Source organism: Volvox carteri (assembly GCF_000143455.1).
Source record: "Volvox carteri f. nagariensis unplaced genomic scaffold VOLCAscaffold_25, whole genome shotgun sequence".
NCBI classification, from domain to species: Eukaryota; Viridiplantae; Chlorophyta; class Chlorophyceae; order Chlamydomonadales; family Volvocaceae; genus Volvox; species Volvox carteri.
The window spans coordinates 1,078,376-1,099,785 of NW_003307568.1; the positions used below are offsets into that span (position 1 = coordinate 1,078,376).

Genomic DNA, 21,410 nt, shown 5'->3' on the forward strand with positions numbered 1-21,410 from the left:
AATGCCAACAGCAGTAGCAGCAGCAGGAACAGCGCAGCAGGACAAGTAACGGTGTTCGGTTAAAGCCAGCCTTGAAACTGCCAACGGCCAACCATCAACCGCCACGCCCAAGCTCAGCTGCCACCCTCACCATCACCAGCACAGGTACCTCGTACTTGTATCTGCGCCTCGCACGATCCCTCCCCGGCATCCAACCCCTTTTGCCCTTCAACGTCCTCGCGCTTCGCCAAACTGCGTACGGCAAGTACGGCAACAGGACCTCCCAAAACTTCTTCGCAACCCCTCTTGGCTGACTCATCGACCGACTGACCGACCGACCGGCGGCGGCGGAAATGGCCAATTCAAAAACACACAGTAACGCAACATTACTATCGCCGAGAGAAGAAGAAGAAGCAACAGCAGGAGAAGCACCCACACCACCGCTACCAGGACATATGCTGCAACGACAGCGACAACGACGACGCACGCCGCCACCCTCCTCAAAAGTCAGGGCTTCCTTGCCGCCTCCCATAGCTCCTCGCGGGAAGGGAGGGGGTGGCGGTAACTGCCAGCCATCCAGACCCACCTTCCAGAACCTCCCATCAGCAAATTGGTAAATAAAAGCGAAACTTGGGAACGCTTCGTGCACTCCGGGGCTTCGGGGATGTGAATGTGCCAGGAGGTGCTTAGGTGCCGCTATCAAGGGGCCGCAAGGCATCGTAGTATCCATTGTTGTTACACGCGGGCCGGTGCTGCTGCTGCTGCTGCACGCCGACACACATACTGACAGACATGAACGTCTTCTGCATTATCATCAGCACCATCATCAGCACCACCATCATCATCATCAACAATGTCAATAATATTTTGTTCATAATAATCAACAACCGCCCGACCCACGGCGCCCAGCGGACCCCCTCCTCAAAAGATAAGTTTATGATGCAGGCGAATCCAGGCAAAGAGAGCACGCACGGCTAACGGGCACCGCTATTCCTAAAAACCTCCTCCTCCTCCTCCTCCTCCTCCTCGTCCTTTTCGTCCTCCATACCCTACACCCTTTCCCGCTACCAGGGCGGCCGCTGCCCCGCGCCCCGGCCTCGGGTGGCTCCGTTGCCGTTACCGTTCATGCGACGGTTCACAGCGGCCGAGTCATCCGAGTCGTCCAAGGAAATGTTGGTAACGGATGGTTTTGCCCACTTGTGGTAGGTCTCGATGAACCGAACTATGGTGGGAACAAAACAAAGGGGACGAAACAAAGGGGACGGAGGGCGCATGTGAAGGGAATGCCTGAATCTTGAATGAAGCAGTCCAAGTCAAGGCACATTGGGCACAACCTCAAAAACCGGATGTTAGGAGTCACGTACATCGGTACATCCGTACTTACACCTGTTCAAACGAACCGATTACCACTGGCATGAGCACCCACCATCATCCCCCCGGCTCACCCGTGCCACTCTTGCACCGCATGACGATTGAATTGGTCGAGGCGCCGCCGCTATGGTATCGGACTCCCCGGAGCAGGTCCCCGTCGCTAACCCCCGTGGCCGCAAAAAACACATCGTCACCGCGAACCAGGTCATCCTGTTCGTGGGGGGTTGCGGCCAGGGGAGAAGAGAGAGAAGAGGAAAATGGCCAAATCCCGTTATTTATCATCATCGAGTCCTGCCCAGGGCGAAGGATGTGCGACGTGTACGGCACCCCCAGGTACGCAAAACTTCCCATGCACTGCGTGGTGTACTGCACTACCAAGACGCACGACAGCTGTCCGCTATGAAGCGAGGCAATACGAAACCAGACCAAACGCATCTGTTAAATAAAAAGTGTGAAAATTAAGTAATTGGGAAGGCAGGAATTATGCACATGTTTGGGGAATAGCGTCGACAAGACATGTTCAGGGCTTGGGAGAGTCCTGAAAGGTAAGGTTTGAACCCACCATCAAGAGGATCTTGTTCAAGTCGTAGCCACGTGCAATTGCAGCTGCTCGCTCTTTATCGTCTCGGGGCCACAGCCGTCCTTGGATGTGACCGCCCATGCACTTCAGCGCGCAGGCTGTTGTTGTTGTTATTGTTGGTGTATCGAACGGGGCCGAATAGCCATCACGGGAAGAAAGATCATCACGCGGTTGCAACAGCATCGGAAGGTCAGCAGCAGCAAGGCCATCAGGAATTCAATGTAAATTGCTGTGATTAGCTTTACACACATGCATACAACCAAACGGACAAACACACCAAGCCAAGGCCATAAGTGATTTCCAACCCCACGGCCACAAACACAACATCAAGCCAAGGCAATAGAACCTCACCCGCCTCGCCCCCCCCAACCCACTCACCCGCAATGACTCCCTCCGGGGTCCCCCCAATCCCCATCATCATGTCCACGGGAGCGCCAGCCTTGGCCACCTCGATGGCACCCGCCACGTCACCGTCGCTGATCAGCCGAATGCGGGCACCCGCCTCCCGGCACTGCCCCAAAGTGACAAACCCAAACACGGGGGGGCGGGCGGGTACCACACGGGGAACCAAGTCAACAGCAAGGGAGAGGCTCACTGGGTGGGATGATAAAAGAGGGGTCAGGCAGGGGGTCAGGGAGGCTTAATTCTTAAGGAAAATGGAAGCGGATGCCGCAACACCAGGGAAAGCAGCAGCAGAAACCCCACGTTGTCAAGCCACTTGTCCGTACACACTCCACCCCACGCCTACACACCCACCCTACAGCGCCCCCTGCCGGGCCCCCCCCGCCCCACCTGCCGAATGAGGTCTGCATGCCGGGGTCGGTCTAGCATGAGCACCGTCACATCCCCAACAGGCTTGTCCAGAGCCTTGGCCACCCACTTGATGTTATGTCGTACAGAATAGTCTAGAGAGACAGAGTCGGGGTCCACCTGGGCATGGAAAAACATATACACATACATACCACTTTAACTACCATCCCCTGATTCCCCCTGAAAACATACACATACACACATACACACACATACATACATACACACACATACACACATACACACATACACACATACACACACATACACACACATACATACACACATACATACACACATACATACATACATACATACATACATACATACATACATACATACATACATACATACATACATACATACATACACCACGAGGGGCCCACCTGTGGGCCCACCGCTAGCTTCTCCATGTACATGCACGGACCCGGGTCGAACAGCGACCCCTGCTCAGCTACCGCAATGACCTGCGTGGGCAGTGGGAGGGGAGAGAAAGGAGGGGGGTGAGGGGAAAAGGGGAAGATGGGAAGGGGAGGGACGGGCGAAGGAAGCTCGGGGTCCACCTGTACACAGTCATCACGTTCACACGTGCACGTCGTCCAGATGATACATACCGTAGCGGAACTAAAGATTTTACAAAAAATAAAGATTTTACCGCAAAATTATGGATTTTAATATATTTTACGGAACGAAGTATTTTACCGCATGCTGGCGGATTTTGCCAAGATTTTACGGTACTGTGGATGATTTCCTGGGATTTTACCGGCCCGCAGAGCTACCCAACCATGCAACACCACTGCCCGCCTCCCTCTCACGCATGAGGGGCTATGAGAATCATCACGACACGTCTCAAACTAAGAATCTCCGAATTGTAAACCCCCATCTGGAAGCCAAGCCACCGTGACACGGCCTCCAAACATCCACCATTCTGTAGCAGCCGCAGAATTCTTATGATTGATGAAGGACGCGAGAGCATTGCCGTATATGGTATGGTATGGCCGGCAGCTTGTCAATGAAGCGGTGTTTGGTGATCTTGCGCTTGCCCATGCTGCTGCCAGAAATAGGTTGATATTGATATGTTACAATATTCTGTATAAAATAGTATAAGAGGTAGTGCCAAAAGCCTGTTGTGCGTGAAGGGCCATATGTATTTTACGGCATCGCTCCGAATTCCCTCCCGGGAACTAAAGATTTTACAGAAAGACTCAGAATTTTGCCAAAACATTTTACCGCATGCAAATAATTATTTATTTTGTAAAATCTTTAGTTCCGCTACGGTACACGCGCGCATTTAGCACGGAACCGCGCTCCCTCATCACCCCCGCGTCCTCCTCCCTTGGCCCCCCCCTCACCGAGATGGCTCCGTTGCGGCCTTGTGAGGTGAGGCTGGTGCCGTCCAGGGGATCCACCGCGATATCCACCTTGGGAAACATACTGTGGCCATCACACACATCAATTTAAATCACATCACATCACATCGAGGCAGGGGTTGGAAAATACTTTAGGCATTTGAATCATCTCAAGCATTTGGAGAGAAAAAACAATCCCGTCGTAATGTCGTTGCACTGATAACGTGCCGTGAAAACGGAGCAGGCATCCAACCGCTCCAACCGCTAACCTCCATTAATAATGGGAAACGTGAACATTCCAGGGACTTGCACAACGGGGCCACAGCCCTAGGAACCCAGCAGGCAGCAATCTGGAAACCAACTGGGCCCTATGCCTCAGGCGGCGAAACCGCAACCTGCCGGTTCTGCCACCCACCTGCCGTCGCCGATGCGCTCCCCGCAGTACAACATGGGAGCCTGCGGACATTTGGCACATGTGCGAGGTTTAGCATTAAGCGCGGTCACGAAGACGCCTTTCATGCATGCGAAAAGGCGCATACCAGCGAAAGGCTCTAAACGTTCTAAAAGAGAGTAAAGGACTTACTGGGTGGGTTACTTCATTTAATGGGCGACTACAGGTGAAGCCGCCAGCCGAAACTTTCGGGACGCTTTTCCGAATGCGCTTTCCCCTCGACACCCTCACCTCATCCTTCTCGCCCTCCCCGATCACGACAACGCCGTCCATAGCGACGCTGTTGAGGACCTTGCGCATCATGTCCACGGCGGCCTGGTACGACAGTGTAATGAACACAGAAGGAAATAAAGCAAGTTAACAAGCTGGATTTAAACGAGTCAAATAGTTGCATTCAGAGCACAATGTGCACAAAATGTGTAAAGGTACGTGCAGCGAGCAGAAGTGTTGAAAGCGGACATGTACCTCGAAATTCATGGAGCGAATTGCCGCTGTGCTCAACTAAAATGCATGAAATTCAGAAATATGCCTACAAACCTATGCTATTCCAATGGGGAGAAACGTGTATGCCCATACCTGATCCGCGGCATTCTTGTCGCCCTTGCCGAACCACCGGCCCGCAGCGAGCGCCGCGGCCTCTGTCACGCGCACGAGCTCCAACGCAAGGTTACGTTGGACAATAGAATAGTCCGGACCCGACGCGTCATTCTGGACGTCGACTGCAAAAGAACGGGAGCGATTCCTGTCAAATACGGCCTCCAAACAGAACAGCCTTGAACAGCATATTGAATTGCTATTCACATAGTGCCTAAGCGCTAACAAGCGGCAATTTCAGGCACATACAGAGACACGGACTGTTGTAGCGAAAGCCCTCAAGCTGTCGTAAGGACTGTTACGCGCAGCGCCCACGCAGGTGGCGGAGACTTACCAGACAGCAGACTCACTGCACGCTGATTGTGCTGTTTGTTCAATTGTTGAAGCTCCTCAGCCTCCTGAGAGGGCAGCTGAGAGACTCGCACAGGTACTTGCGGACGTCGGATGGCAACGCGGCAAGGCGCCCAGGATGCGGACTGATGATAAGCCACATTTAACTTTCCGGATAGAGCATGGAAAGCAAGCGCCATTTATCCGAGCGTGCAGCGATGGCTAGGACGGACGCCTTAGCTGCTGTGAGCGAACGTCCAGAGAGAGTTGTGTCCCACCCCGCAACCCAACCAACCCACAACCTCCACCTTCCCAACCAAGCGACCTCGAGGGGACAGTTAAAATGGGTTTTGCCTTAAAACTCAAATCAATCAACCTGGTTCCGGAGTTCTGAGATACAAATCTGCTTTTCTGAGTCAGAAAGGCAAAAAGGACACAGTTGCGAAACAGGTTGCAGGTGGGCAAAGAATGCAAAATGTTGATCCCTTTTTATATGGCCCCCATGCAACAGCAACCCTTTTCGGGTCGGTTGGTTTGTCAGCATTGGCGTGTACATCCGTACAAACTTAACGGCCCGCGTAAAGCGTGCTAAGCACAAAAAGTTACATTACGTGGCATCGGAAATTGGTTGCGTTTCGGGTACATATGCTTGCCTTTTTCATATTCCCAACCGTTGTACGCAGGTCTAGTCAGCGCGATGTGAGGAGTCATGCAGGAACAGCCCTCTAAACATATACTTGGGACACTATCGCAAAGTATTTCTGTATGTACACAAGCTTGGTATGAAGGCGTAAATATTGTGTTTTGCCATGGCTGAAAGGCGCGCTGTCCGTAGCCCAGAGTTGAAACCTATTCCGCCAAATCCTTGAATGGTTATGAAACCACCTTCAGCCTTCCATGCTGTTCGAATAGTTGGAGGACAAGAGAATAACTCTGTGTGGAAGACATCTTTGTTACAATTTCGGAAGAATGTCCCCGCAAAGCAAGTCCAAGCTCCAGGCAAACATCAAGACTCCCCATAGTAGATCCATATGCATAGGAAGTCAGCCTGAAAGGCAGTCGCCTGTTTCCGCCTTCTGCCCAGCAGCCGGTCGTCCAAACAGCGCACGTCATTCCTCGGATCTTCCTCATCACCCGTTATTCCACAGTTCATGTTTGACGCTAAACCAAACTCAGACCAATGCGGCTGTGACCTGTCCCTCCTGGTCCCAACTTTGGGGCCAAACCCCGCCCGACGCCGGGTCTTCACCACAGCATTGCCACACGCAACTCCCCTCACTAAGTGGAAAATGCAGCTGCACTCGCCCCCTTTTTAAGCAAACACGGTCACACACAGAGAACTTCATGCGCTCTACTTTCATCACATTCGCTTTGACGAAACTGGTACTTCCACCATAAATGAACCCGCGCAGCGCCACTGCGACCGTCACCCAGGCCCCAGGCCCCTTACCACATAACCCAGCACCCCTCCCCCTGCCCTCACAACAGACCCATTCCCCCACCACCTCCACGAGATCACACCGTCCCCAGCGCCTGCACCACCACAAACGCCCGTCCCTCCAGCGCGTCCTCATAAAAGCCGCGCCGCATTGGATCCAATATCATCAACCTGCCGTACAAAGAGCGCGCCTCCTGCAGCATCTCCTCACACTCCTCGGGCGAGCCACCCAGTCCCAACCGGGCCTTAAGGAGTGATGTGTACGTCCGTATGTACACGTACGCAGGCGTGGGGGCAGTACGATATAAGATCGGGGCCGGGACAGCGAGACACCTCAAGACACCTCAAGCTTTACAGGTCATGGAGGGCGATGCGGGCTGCCGGGACTGCGCGGCCCAGTCAGGTGGCAACTCGGAGGTTGACCTCTGCGCGCCACGTGGCTTCCCTATCAGCAGAGCCACATCACCTCACCTCACCTCAACACACACACCCGCACCGGCCCCATTCCCACGCACCCACCTACCTGCGCCTCCCGCAACCTGGCCAACGTGAGCAGCGGCCACCTCGCATCCGGTTCCGCAGCCAGGTGGTCCTCCAGCAGACGACAGGCCTCACGAGCAAGGATAGCAGCCACACGGGCACGGGCAACCTCCTTCGCCTCGCCTTCCCCTTGCCCCACGGCGCCCGTCGTCGTCGTTGCCTTCGCGTGTGCCTCCTCCTCCTCCTCCTCCTCCTCCTTACCCCCCTCCTCCCCCGCAGCCGGAGCCCCAAGGTGCGCCAGTGTGTTGCCCACCAGCCAGCGGTAGTACATCCAGGGGGACTCGTCTCGGGAGTCCGTGGCGAAGGCCTGCAGAGGAGGGGGCCGGGTGGGCGGGAGGGGACACCAACACGCCCGGCCAGATGGGGGCAGACGAACCACAAACGAGCGATGCTGATACCAGAGGTGAAGGAGAAAAATCGTAAAGAAAGCGGAACTGCTAAGGTGGGGTCGCAGCAAAGCGCGGGATGATCGCGGTTGGCGTTATGTCTATGCGTATGTGTGTATGGGGGAGGGGGTGAAAGCAAGTAAGCAACGCATAGCGGGTAAGCAACGGTGGGAGGGCAAGCTCGTCGCTTAGGGACTGCCGCCGTACCTGGTGTACCATGTCGTACTCCTGGTCTAGCACGTCGTGTGGAATTGGCGTCCGCTGGCCAGCCGACCCGCGGTTCGCAGAGCCTCCGGCGGTGGCCGCCGCCGCCAGTGGGGCCGTCGACCCCAGTGACCCGGCCGCGGCATCCCCTCCGTTACCTGATCCGGAGTCGGATCCGGATCCTGCCCACATGCAAACGAGGAGACAACCGAACAGATGAGCGAGCAAATGCATGAACCATTAAACGTGAGCCAGAGCCTGCACCTCAAAATTTGTAGGGTGAAGGTCTTGTGGTCAATGCGTTATGGGCTGCGATGAAGGGTTGTTAACAGCCGGTGCTGGGCATCATGTCACGTCCTGCCATGTGCCCGGCTTGTGATGTATCTGAAATCCAGATGCAGATCCAGATCGAGATGTTCTGATCCATATCCAGATCCACATCCAACAGGTCTTTCCGGGCGGTCGGCCCTTACCTCTCTCTCTCCGGACCCCCCCCCACCTGCGGGTCCGCTGCAGTACATCTGGTGCAGGAGGATTGTACGGAAGTGCCAGGCGCTGTAGTTGCTGAAGTTCTGCAGGATCTTATCCTCAACGTACTGCAACTCGTCCTGTGACGTACGGCGTACGGCATATGGACGGCTCAGCACGTGCAGTGTGTTATGATGGATTGTGGTGGGCGGTCCCAGGGGCCTTGTAGATGAGATGGGAGGGGGAAGGGGGGAGGGGAGGGGGGACCTCCCGTCCCCCGGGGCAGCCCCCCACCCACCCACCCACCGACCCCACCACCGAACATGGGTGCGCTTCCCTCGACCAGCAGCACGTTGTGGGGGCCCCTCCGAAACTGCTTCAGAGCAAGCCTTCCATATCCTGGTTTCCCCCTGAAACACGAACGTGTGCACACGCATACACCCATATCCACCTGCGCGCTGCGGCCCATTCGTTGGCAAACGAACTGGCGGTAGTTCCAGGCATGGAAGTTGCGTTTGTCCTCATCCAGAGCTTTGAGGGGGGCCAGAAGAGTTGGGACTCACACACCCAGCTACAGGCATGTGTCGATATGCATTCCCCCTCCTCCGCCCCCATCTCTTCCCCCCCTGCCCACCTGGATACGAGGTGCAGCTCCCGCTCCAGGGGGGCTAGCCCCCGGCCGACCACCCACTTGCGGTGGTGCCAGGTGGAGTACGACTTGGGGTTCTCTAGCAGACAGGCCTGGGGTGGCGGGGAGTGAGGGGGGGTGAGGAGGGGATATGAGGAGGGGGGTGAGGGAGGGTGAGGATGTTATGAAGGGGTGAGGGGGGATAGGGCAGTTAGCAATTAGCAGGTGCGGGTGTGGGCGGGCGATGGAGGGTTGTACATATAAAGGACATGTGACGCCCGTACACAAGCACAGGAAGGCCAGCATGGAGCAGAGGGAGTAAGAGCGGGAGGGCGGGAGAGCGGGAGAGCAGGGCCCTGGAGCGCCTGTCATGTGGCGACGGATAAGGGAAAGGAAAGTCGGGAAGGGAAAGAAACGTGCGTCGTGCCTCCCCACTTGCCACTCGGCACTTTCCTAGCGCCCAATTCCTCACCATTCATCCATCTAGTCTACCCACCTGCGTCAGCGCCAGCTCCCCCTCACTGGCCCGCTGCGCCTGCTCCCCGCCGGACTCGAACACGGGACCAAGGGCCTCACGACGGTAGTTCCACAGCGTGTAGATCTGGAGGAGGCGCAGGTACGGGGGAAGGGAAGGAGGGGGAGCTGATGCGCTAACAGAAAAGTGAGAAGAGGAGGGCGGGAATGCGGGGAAAGAAAGGGGGAGAACGGTACGGGGCAGAACTTGGTGTGCAGGACGCCAGCGGACACGACAGCCTCCGCAGCGAAGGGGGGAGGGAAGGGAGCAGTTGCGGCGTTGTTGTTGTTGTTGGTGGTGGTGGTGGTGGTGGGATGACTTGGCGTTTCGGTATCTCGTTCGGAACAGGTGCAGGCGTGGGTTTGGGGCCATGTTTGCCGTACTACAGGGAGAGCCCCATCCGCCGTCTTGCCAGTGAAACACGTTTCGTACAGATGTTTGCGCCAGGCGGTGATAAGTGGTTCATAGACATAAGGAGTGTTTGTTAAAAAGTATTCAAGGCCGTGATGTGATAGTCTGGAAAGTAGCCCGGCGGGATGGGGCCCCGGTGGGGCCAGGGAGAGGATCCGTTTGCAACGGAAAGGGTGTATGGGGTCTGGGGGTTGGCAGGGGGAAACTAAGTTACGGGTCCCCCGCTCCGTCGGACCTCGGGGACCACCTTCAGCAGCTTTGCTGCTGCATCGAGGACTGCTGGGTCGTATTTTTTCTGCTTGCGGTACTCCAGCACCAGCGCTGTGCCGTTCCGAATGGCATCTACCTGCGGGAAGGGACCCGCGTCGTTGCAAGGCACGTCAGGCCAAAATGTGACATCCAAGACGCGAAAGCTATATGCTGAGGGGATTCGTACTTTCTTTTTATACGCCTCTTGCGCCTTCGAGTCTGCTTTGAGCTTGTTCTTGTACTCACGCGGGCGGCCGTGCATTTTTGTGTGAGGCTATTAGCGATGTATCAAGCAAAATCAGATGAGATGGCACGGGAAGGGGGAAAGTTGATTTGCTGTTGGACGTGAATCAACGGTGATAAACGGTCATTGCTAGGGTTTATTTGCCGATCATACGACTCGCATGAGCGAAAAGTAGCAATAAATTAAAGCTTTTTATACCCTGTACGCAAGATTCTTATAAGCATCGCAAGAAAGAAGAGGGCCTAGTCATATTCCGTGAGCTTCTAGTTCACGTCTTCAGTGACCGTTCTTCAGCCATTTGACGCAATGTTGTCGAAGCGCTCATGTACTTCAACTAGCTGCCTGTCGCGTCGGGCTTTTGTGGTCAAGGCCATGGCCACTCCGATGCACGGGGGACCGCGGGAGCCTTCACGCCCTGTCGCCCTGCCCTCTGGAACACTCTGGCTGCTGGACGCTATGCAGGTTCGTTGTTGTGACCTCCCACTAGTACGCTGACATGGCGCGTCACTGTCACTAGCGTCATGACCGCGCAGGACCAGTACTACAACGTCCGTGGCGCAGCGTTCGTGATCCCACGCGTGGAGGAACGTGAAAGCGCTCAGGAAAAAACCTGCGCTATGCGTGCAAAGTTCAAGAGGTCGAAGTCGCTGCCGGCACGCAGGCCGATCCCTACCCCTGAACCTTCGTCCTTCAGCCTCATGCACCAGGCGGTGGCTCAGCAGCCTATGGCGCTCACGCTCATCAGCGATGGACCTCTGGTAGATGTGGAACCGGAGGTCGCCGAGGACGCCGAGGTGCAGGCCGCTCTCGTGCCCCAGCCTACGTCCAGCTGCACCGGCATCGTGCATGTGCCGACCTCCAGCGTGGACCTGGACGTGAGCCGGGGCTCTTTCCGGGGTTCGTAGCAGCGAAACCCGCTCTCATAAACACCGATATAGGATATCGGACAACGGCCCACCTACGAGGCGCACCTCAAAGACCGGGAACCGGATTTTAAAAGTGCGGAGCCCAGCCGGAGGGTGTGGGCCGTAGGGGCTTCAGGGGGCCGCTGTGGGGCCTGGACAAGGGAGGCACAGGTACAGGCGGGCAGCCTGTGCTGTCGCTGAGACCGGTCTGCCTGCCGGCAGGCGCCCTGACGCGCACATTTACACTGTGTGGTCGGCCGTCTTCGTATCGGCTATATCCCTTTAGTATATTACTCTCTGGCGGTTTTATGTCTACGTCTTGGCTTTTGAGACCTGCGATAACGACGTCCTGGTCGGTTGCTCCTGACCACGCATATCTGTTCCGCACCTCTGTGCCGATGCTGCAGGATGATGCTGACGTGGTCCAGACCTCGAGCTCCTCTCCGCGGCGGACAAAGATGGTGAGTCCTGGAAGCTCTAGACAGACGGAGGGACTGCCTTAGGGGGCCATTCACTGACGAGCTGCGGGTGTCCTTGGCCTTGGCATGTCGGCTGGGTCTGCAGTGAACTCGTCTGCTGGGGCTTACCGGTTTCAGTAGAAAGCGCATTGTCAGCTGGGGGACGAAAATGATGTGCGGAGGTTGGCCCGTGGGCTTGTGTATATGTATTTGCGTGCGTGTGTGTTTTGACAACCCTATCCACTCCCGCATCTGTTTTCCCGCCCGTTCGGGCCCACTCGTCCTTGGCAGCTCCGTTTCACGTGTCTGGCTAATGGCTGCCGTACCGTCAACGTGAAGCCCATCAGCCCAGAGTCCTTCACGCGAGGCACCGTGTTTGCTCAATGCGCGCGGTGCGCCAAGTGGCACCTCATTCGCGACCACCTCAATCTGTGGGACCAGTCCCGGCGCACCGTGTATCGCAACGGTAAGCGTGTCGTACCTCCACCGGCATCGTCGCCGACCCGGGGGCCGGCGCTGACGCTGGAGGAGGTCCCTGAGGCACTGCGGCCCTCGAAGGAGGTCTTGGACTTCTTCCTCAACGGCGGGCGTGTGGGCGGCTGGGAGCAGCAGCAACAGGAGTGATGGGGCGATGGATAAATGGGCGGGAGCGGGTGTTGGAGTAAGGAGGTGAATGTGTATGATTAAAAAAAGGGGAAATGGGCTGGGGGTTGGGGACAATATTGGGGTAGGGACGGCTTGAGGCTGCTTGGCGGTAGCAACGGAGCGCGTGGATTGAAGAGCGGCAGAAGGTGCACTGGCGGTGGTGAATACTGACTTCTGAGTTATCTGCAATGACGCAGGGACAGGAAACACGTATTTGGTTAGTGCACGTTGCTTGGTGCGATCTTGGATCGTTTGTACTTTGCAAGCAAGAGGTTTGTTCAGATGTTGGTGCTTGAGGATGTGTTCATTGACGTTTTTGCGTTACAGGCTTCACGGGCTTTTACAGCCGAAGAGGTTCATGGAGTGCTGAACTTGAAGGAATGAGAAGCTGACCCTGATGGCTATGGATTTGCTGCGTTCGTTGTTTGTTTGTTTGATTGCGATTGCCTTGGACAGCTATATTATGCAAAGCGTCTCAGGATTACTGGAAGATATGTTTTTTTGTAGTTTTTTTGTACACTACCTTGGTTTGGGTTACAGCTGCTCTGCTTGCACATCTCAGTCTGCTCTAGAGTGACCTGTCATCAACAGGTGTTTGTGGCATACCCAGGATTATTTCAAAGCTTATTGCAGTGTGCGCATGTATGCCGTCGTCTTTGGGAGTGGTTTGACAGTTTGGCAGTTGTCCCATCACGGGGTTGGTTTTCCGAGGAAGAGGAACCATGCAACATTAAAACTTTTTCCATATTGGTTTTGTTTATTTCCTCGCAGTCTTCCTAGCCCGGCGGATTGCGCAGCAGTTCAGGATGTCGACGCCCTTGTCATAAATCGTAAACGCACGGTTGCAGCACGGCGCGGCGCACTTGGGAATCGTTGAAATACGAAATATGTAACATATACACGTCAAAAGCTACAGTAATCAAGTGTGAATTCAATAATAGGTCAAGCATCAAGGTTCGCTGGATTTCCTTTGCGGTCAAGGGAAAGTGTGCGGTCCCCAATCCTTCTTGAAAGAAAGTCAAAAGCTGAAGAGTTACAGTTCATATAATATAGTTCTTCTTTCTTTGTTCCATGATGGTAAGTCCCGGAGTTGTGCCCAATCCAGACGTCTTAGCGGTGCTCAGGGGGTTCGACCCGGATGTCGAGGAGGTCCTTGCCAGCTCCGGACATGTATCCCTATACACCATGGCCGTGGAGTCACAGCAGTGGACACGCAAAGACGTTGAAGGATCCTTGTTTCTCCTGAAGCGGCGAGGGACGCCGCGCTTTCGGATGATGGTGCTAAACAAGCTTTCGACGGAGAACTATGTTGAAGATATTCACGGAGGGTTGGACTTCGAGCTCAATCCTCCTTACCTGATGTATACCCACGGGAATGCGGAGATCATTGGCGTTTGGTTCTACGAGCAGGAGGACCTGCACCGAGTTGAAAACGTGCTTATGCGCATAAAGCAAACGACTCAGGCATCTGCATCTGCAGCGGCGACTCGTGCGCAAACCGCTGCGCGCCAACCGAGCGGCAAGAGCGATGATGACCACTTTTATGACAAGCCAAACTCTGGATTAGCTGCTCTTAATGCTCAACATCACCGCCATCAGCAGCAGGCCGTGTCACACGGGCCCGCGGCGCCCACCGCGTCTACTGATGGCGCAAGCAACCTGGCCACCCTCCTCCGCAACGCGACGCTGAAGCAGCAGCAAGCTGCGGAGCAGGTGCAGACCATGCCAAGCTCCGGCTCAGGTTTGTCACACCCACTGCCACCAAGCTTTTTCGCACAGCCGCAGCGCGCGTCACAGCCCGCAACACCACAGCAGCAGGCGCCGTTTCTGCTGCCGGCTGGCCCCGTGCAGGCGCCGCTGCCGGCTGTGGCCGCGCCCCAAGCATCCTCCGCTTCGCATCTTCAGCCTCGCGCCCTGCAGCTTCTCTCGCCGCCTGTCTCCGCGGCGGAGCAGCCGCAGCCGTCGGGTGGACAGATGGGCGGGGCGCTTGCGAAGCTTTTCGCCAATGCGCACAAGCCGGTTGCTTCCCAGCCGCCGCAACAGACGATATTGCCTGTGCCGCCGCAGCCAGCTGCCGTACCGCCAGTTGTGCCCGGGCAGGCAAGCTCACCGACGGGGCACAAGCCGCCGCAAGCGCAGTCAGAGGGGACTGGGGCGGCGGTTGCCGGTGGTGTATCTGATGAGGAGCGTGTCCGGCGCCTGCTGGTTCGTATGTCAACCAATGAGGCCCTGGTAAAGCTGCTGGCAGTGGAGCTGCGCGCCGTCGGGCTGCTGTAATATTGCAGTGATTGAAGAACTTGTCAAGTGGTTGTCTAAGAACACATAAGGCCAACGATGTGGCGCGGAGGAGTGGTCAAGAAACCAAATCAAAATTCTGAATTTAAGGGGTTGAAGACACGGGAGTAGTCAGGATGAGGTGTCTGGTTCTAGGTGTGGGCATGGGATTAGTCCCGTGGCAGGCAGACGCACGGCAGCTGTGTATTACAGGCGCTATGGGTGGCAACGGCAGCAGCAGCAAATAGTGGACTGCAGGGCAACTTGAGTTGGTACGAATGATTATAGTTGCATACGTGTCAAATTTCATTTTCCAGTGTGACATATATTTCAAGACTTGGGGCATGGTTGCCCATGATCCTGTTGCCTTGTAAGCCGCGCTGGCATGTGGAAGCCCGCGCGCGTGATCTAGTTTCATTCCAGGGCGGGGGAGCCGAGGCGGGGGCAAATGTGCAAGGGATTATGCAGAGGGAGGTAGCGAAGGCCAGTTGCGTGACGCGGGGGCAAGCGGGGTTGGAAATCTCCCATCTTTCCTTAATTGTTCGAGCGTGGATTGGCAGTTACGAGATTCTGTGCGCATGCCCATGGTCAGGTGAGGCGATGTGTTCGCGCCTTCTAGATTGCAGGGAGACCCTGACTGTGTGTTCTTCGTACTTTTTTTGTAAGAGCTTATTTCTGTTGGCGACAGGGCGGGGCTGCGTTGGCAGCAGCTGCTATGAAAAGGTGTATCGGCGGGCAGTGCCCCAATCTCTCAGCACATAGACACCCGGGGCACGACACCGAAGCACCAGCAGGCTGCGATGCATAAGGTGTACGCGACGCTAACCTCAGCACCTCGCCCCAGTTTGCATAGTTGTTGTATAAGTTGGGATATCCAGTTATCGTCTCTCTCTATCTAAAGAAAGCTGTCATCTTACCAGGTGCGTCGCATCTGGCGTGTATCCAGCAACGTCTTGAGTATTTCACGCGTGTGTCGGTATCCTGTGCGTTCGCCACCGCATTGATCGTCGGCCTCGATATGTGCGTGTTTTGTTCATCTAGACTTGGATGCACTGTCTCCGACTTGGTCGCCTTGTTGCTTGGCTTGACGCCAAAGGAGTGCTCAGTTCCTTAAACCTGCTGCTGTTGTTACAGTGCTGTCTACCTGGCTGGCCCTGAATGCGTTAACCTCTGTCAAGTTATCAGGTAGTTTCTGGGCATTGTGGAATGCAAAAGCCATTGGTTCTCCTGCGGTAATGGTTGCGGGTCGTTTGCAATTTTGGGATTGCGGGCTGGACCGTCTTCGCACCGAGAGGCCCGATATTGCGGCTTGCGAGGCGGGCTGAAACAATAAATGCGCCATGCCCGTGTCACCAGTGTCTCCAGATTGTTTTGCGTGACGTCGCGTCGCTGACGGGGGGACGCCAACGAGGGGTCGCAGACTGCTGTGTGTTGCTTGGAAAGACGGGGCGCTGGGATCAAGGTAGTCGGCTCGATGCTTTGTTTGAGATTTTCCTTTTGAAGATTTTCTTTGATGTGGCCTGGGCTGCTGGCTGGTGTGCTGTGCTGCAAGGGTGGAAGAGTGCTGGTACTGGCTGCAGGGAGTTCAATGGTAAGGGTGACGCAACGGGCTTTTGCGTTTCATGGACTTAGCTGGTCAGCGCGCTCAGGGGAAGCAAGTTAATCGGTGCGAGTTTGTTTGTGTGGAGGCTGTCTTGCTGTACTCTCGCAACGCATCCAGAGGGCTTGGCTGCAGTGCCAAGACCTTTCTGGCATTGCGCCTGGGGTACTGACTGGCGCCATTTTGTCGCTCCTCTTCCGAGGACCGGGCAGGACGGGCGTTTCGCTGCGCTACGGTGGAGGAGATGATTTCAGGGATGGAGGCCTCTTAGAGGTGCCACTGGCGTTTGTTCATCTGGATGTCCCGTCGTCACGGGTGTTTTCGGTTGGTAATACATGTGTAATTTGCTTGTTTTCTTGTATTTTGTGTGGAGTGGAGCACTTGTAGAGCTGTTAAGTTGGGAGTCCGAGACGATGTGGCCGTTGCGGCGCAGTAAATGGCCCACAACTGTGTTTGGGCCTTTGCCTTGCGCATGGTGATGAATTGAAATACTCACTGGCATCCTCATCGCAAAGCGTGCGGGTCTCCAATACGTCACTCATCCCATATCGTGCTCGACCCTTCTTGCAGCATTGAATTCGGTCCTATATGCTTTGCCAGTTAGCCACACCGCTACCGGCCACACCGCTCATGCTAGGTTGGACATGTGGTTCCGTGGCTGTCAGTATTCCTGAACCTAATCACGGTGAACCGCGGACCTTCCCCGGTCTGAATCTCCGCAGGGACACAACCATCCCGCATAGCAGCTTAGTATTTCAGGTCCTTCGCAAGACCAATCTCATGGCCAACCTTACGGCTATGCTATGAACGGCAATGCCTTATCTAAGATTTTACCGCATCCCGAACGTTTGGACTGCTACTTGACGACGTGCGAGCTGACGTAAACAGCATACCGAGATCTGCCTCGGTCCGCAGTAGGTTTGCAGTTACTACCCGGCCTGGTATGTCAATGCTTGAGACAGACAGTTCAAGCATCGCGACCTACACGCCATGACTAATAAGCACACGACCTCATCACGGGCGCCTGGATAATGGTACTTCCCCTTAAGCAAAGCTGCAAGTTGCATCGCATCAGGACGTTGCTCACGTGGCACAGCAAGTTGAAAAATACACGAACGCACGCGCATTCAAGACACACCCTGACCGAGCACCGAGGGCTATTTGTCATTCTAGCAGCACACCGGACACACCCATCGACCCTGTAATAACAACCAAACCCTAGACGGTGGGGGCACGCACGCGCGCAAGGCTCCCCTCCCGGGCCTCTGCGTCCCCTCCCGGTGGAGCTTCCTTTATAGAACGAAGCTCCCAGGGCCCCCCTCCTGGCGGGTCAGGTCAAGTCAGATCGTCCACGTGCAGATGGGCTCATGTGCAGATGGGCTCATGTGCTGCTAGTGGTGTTGATAATGGTGTAGGCTGTGATAGTGGTCAGTGTCCGTCCCGTGGGCGTAGCATGATTCGAGCGGTGAAGGCGGCGATGGTTATAATGGTGGCGGTCTGGCCACCGCCCCGACGTCGCCTGTTTTCGTGCGTGGCCAATGACATCGCGGCACACGCGCATTTCGGAAGGCATGATAACACGCTGAAGAGTGGACTGTGTCCGACAGGGGCAACCTTAAGCGAGAGTGTCTCACCAACCGACTGTGTCCCACCGCTGTCACAGCCATCTACATGCGAGAGAACCCCCCCATGCGGAAGGCACATGTCGTGCATTGGCGTTGGCGGAATTTGTTGTTTCCTGAGCTTGTTTTGGCCTACGGGTCGGCTTTATAAGCATATGTATGTATGTTGTTACAGGGTGGTATAGCTTCACCAGCGGCCCCCTTTCCCGAGGCAGTTCCCTGCTCTCCCCTGCGAGGGGGGCACCCTAATCCATATGTATGTACATGTAGACGCATATGGTTCCCCGACAGTCCCTTCAGATCAGGGGGGGGTGTCGCCTTACAGATCCTAGCATCACCTTGCAAGCTCTGCATTGCAATGTACCCTATTGTTCAAGCCTTCTTCAAGAGCTTGCCTTCGAGAAAACGTTTTCCACGAGAGTCCCGTGTCCCCGCACGTGTGGGAGCGAGCGTGGTATCCACGCCCCACACCGCCACGGCTGCACGACGGAGGTGCACCTGAGTGCGGTTGCCTGATGAGCACAGCACTTGACAAGAAGCTGAGATGACACGACACACCACGAACTCCGCACGAAGATCACATGAAACGCAATATAATTAAACCTTGAACACTCCGCAACTTTGAAGATAATGTAAATTGACTGAACACTCCGCAACACGCATCACCCCAGCACATTGTACAAACGCGAAATACTAACACTCCCACAGTATCGCAACCCGCACACATGCCGCGCGCCCTCACCCCCACATCTACTTGGGACGGTGCCTACCGATCAACAGATGAAGAGCCAGAACCAATATGGTCTGCAGTTCTCGCCAGCCATCGCAGCCGTACCACACGCCCTCCCAGCACCTCGCTCCACCCCGACTAAACCACACACACACACACAACTGGGCCACAAATCTAAATTCTTCCTGAGCCCCTGCTATCCTACACCAGCATCAATGGAAAGCTGCACCTGAAGTCACCAGTCTCTACCTCCGAAGTCCCGACCAAATGTGTGACATTTCTGCGGCACCTACGTGCATGGTAGCGGTGTGCTGCTCCTGCCATTGCTGCCGCTCAAGCCGCCGCCGCTGGCACCGGCACGAGCATAAACGGCGTGTAGTTGTTGCCGATGAATGATCATACGTCCACGCACATGCGGGACATATATGGGCCCCAGCTCTGAAGTCCAGCTCTAGCACTTAGGAATGGCTTCAATGGCTGTCGGCCTTGCCTTTGTTTCGTGCGGGCCCGGGATCTGGCTCATGCTCCGGACGCGCCATCGTGAAGATGCCCTCGGGGTCCCCCATCTCCGGCACGAAGCGAGAGGTGGTGCGGCGCACGTACCCTGGTGGGGTGCGGGTGCGGGTGGGAGAGCGGGGTAAGGTAGTAGCTAAGAGGGCTCGGTGCCGTGTCTTACAGCCACCAGGGGGGATCCACAGCAACAAGAGGACGAGAGCTTGATGCGGTGACGGCGACAAAGGGGGAAAGACGAACCACGACAAAGGGGGAACACTCAGAGCAGCCGTGTGTCTGTTGGGCGAATGGATGTTTGGGGGGGTGGAAGACCGTTATATGTCCTCATAATGCAAGGTGCGCCGCAACATCATCAACATCATCAACATAGGCAGGCGAGTGGCAGAGGTTAAGGCCTGGCTTCTGCTCCCGGCGCGTCCGGGTTCAAATCCGCCTGCCGACCTCTCGGGGTGTTTGAGAGGTGATGAAATGGGAGGTGGCCCCCCATCTTGTGGACGGTGTAGGACGTGATAAAATCAACTCGCGAGCTGACCAGGAACTAAGTTGACGCGCCGTTGATCCGCTAGATTTGGATGGATGCCGGTGGTGAGTTGCCAAACTCAAAGAGTACATTCTGAAGTCGGATGGGGTGAATGGCTTAGGGTGCCCCTCTAGCAGGGGAGAGCAGGGAACTGCCTCGGGAAGGAGGCCACTGGTGAAGCTTAATCACCCTGTAACAACATCAACATCAACATCAACATCAACATCAACATCAACATCAACATCAACATCAACATCAACATCATCATCATCATCATCATCAACAACAACAACAACAACAACAACATCAACATCATCATCATCCTCGCCAGCCACGCAACGCACCTAGGCCATGGCACAGCAAGCAGGTGCACAGACTTGCACGTCGACCATTGGCGTGACTCTTCACGAACCCTGTGCCGCTGCAGCTCATGCATTGGCTCTCGTAGGTGTATATCAGGGTCTACGGCGTGTGACGGGCAAGAAGGGCCGAGAAGGTGTCACGAGGCGAGATGAGGCAAAGATGAGACGATGCGAAGTCAAGGGGCAAAGGCAAAGACACACGCAGCACGATAGTGCGTGAATGAACCTCTTTTCGGTTAAGGGTGCATAAGACACGCCATAAACTGGAGGGGAGGTGGGCAAACCCTGATAGGATGAAGCTCGCAGGTCGGGAGCCAGGCCTCTGTGAAGCTTGGCGGCCGCATACTCGACAGCTGCGGCTCCCCGGGTATGAGAGCTTCAGGTCGTAAGGCGTGCGTGGCATACTTACATGCAGAGCCGTGCAGAAATTACAGCACCTTGCGTCCCGTCCCTCCCTACGTCTTCTTTCCCGCTAGTTGCCCGCTCGCTCTTTCCTTACGCACCTTGCAATTCTGAACGGTTGGATCGCAGGCGGCATCTGAGGCGGGAACCATCTGCGCACACAAGGAGAGCCGTACATGGTCGGGGAATTCCATCATTGACATGAACCAACATTACGACAATGAAAGGTGCAATCCCGCAGATACAGCGGTACCCCTCTCCAGGTGGGGTCACGGCCATGCTTGACTCCTGGATACGGCGTGAGTATGCAGGCCGAAAGCCATGCTGGCCGGGCTATGGCCTAACTGTGCGGGGGAATCTGGCTCCACACTTTAGGTTGACTACCTCACCCCAATTCTTGGGGTCTCACCTGTCCTTCAGGTGGTAACTGTTTATATGGAGTGAACATGGACAACGGTAGGCCCGCGTGCCTGCACCATCGTCGGCCGTGACGGTTAGGCGCAATCCAGGGCGGTGTTGCATAGGCTTGTGCGTCGACCCAAATTACCCGTTCGAGCCAGTAAGACCATTTCCATCGCCTACAAAGGCCCAGCAAACTATCCGCTTCCGATTTAGGGCTTTGTAACGAAATGAAGGTATCGATGTCGGAAATTGTCTGTTCGGCCCTAACGAAAGGTGGCCACAAAATCGATGCGACATCTGTTACCACCAGGACGGTAAGTTTATATCTAAGCCTTTATTTGACGCTTGCTATGCTGATATTTGACGAAACGCAAGGTCCACCGCTACCCTCGGCCTTAGCAGAAAGCGGGAAAGCTAACCCTATATTTGTT

At 55.6% G+C, this 21,410-nt stretch overlaps 4 protein-coding genes across 4 annotated transcripts; 2 read left to right on the plus strand and 2 right to left on the minus strand.

Annotated features, from left to right (window-relative positions):
• Nucleotides 1–1,043: 1,043 nt before the first annotated feature.
• On the minus strand, nucleotides 1,044–5,664 carry VOLCADRAFT_92325 (uncharacterized protein; the record flags this gene model as incomplete). The annotated part of the gene is made up of 11 exons (XM_002951758.1): nucleotides 1,044–1,201; nucleotides 1,425–1,560; nucleotides 1,913–2,028; nucleotides 2,309–2,441; nucleotides 2,723–2,860; nucleotides 3,127–3,207; nucleotides 4,093–4,174; nucleotides 4,505–4,545; nucleotides 4,772–4,855; nucleotides 5,117–5,259; nucleotides 5,469–5,664. 11 exons carry the CDS (start codon nucleotides 5,662–5,664, stop codon nucleotides 1,044–1,046), a joined length of 1,308 nt encoding a protein of 435 aa, XP_002951804.1.
• A 1,315-nt stretch (nucleotides 5,665–6,979) lies between these two features.
• Nucleotides 6,980–10,564, minus strand: VOLCADRAFT_117940 (uncharacterized protein; the record flags this gene model as incomplete). Its single annotated transcript, XM_002951759.1, has 9 exons — nucleotides 6,980–7,147; nucleotides 7,426–7,512; nucleotides 7,696–7,749; nucleotides 8,036–8,214; nucleotides 8,532–8,722; nucleotides 9,135–9,241; nucleotides 9,625–9,729; nucleotides 10,289–10,399; nucleotides 10,490–10,564. 9 exons carry the CDS (start codon nucleotides 10,562–10,564, stop codon nucleotides 6,980–6,982), a joined length of 1,077 nt encoding a protein of 358 aa, XP_002951805.1.
• A 366-nt stretch (nucleotides 10,565–10,930) lies between these two features.
• VOLCADRAFT_117941 (uncharacterized protein) lies at nucleotides 10,931–12,533 on the plus strand (the record flags this gene model as incomplete). The annotated part of the gene is made up of 5 exons (XM_002951665.1): nucleotides 10,931–11,008; nucleotides 11,080–11,183; nucleotides 11,241–11,421; nucleotides 11,859–11,912; nucleotides 12,201–12,533. The coding sequence occupies 5 exons, from the start codon at nucleotides 10,931–10,933 to the stop codon at nucleotides 12,531–12,533; spliced, it is 750 nt and encodes a 249-aa protein (XP_002951711.1).
• A 1,095-nt stretch (nucleotides 12,534–13,628) lies between these two features.
• On the plus strand, nucleotides 13,629–14,003 carry VOLCADRAFT_61625 (uncharacterized protein; the record flags this gene model as incomplete). Its single annotated transcript, XM_002951666.1, has 1 exon — nucleotides 13,629–14,003. A coding segment is annotated over one exon (375 nt), but the record flags the coding sequence as incomplete, so codon positions are not given.
• Nucleotides 14,004–21,410: the final 7,407 nt, after the last annotated feature.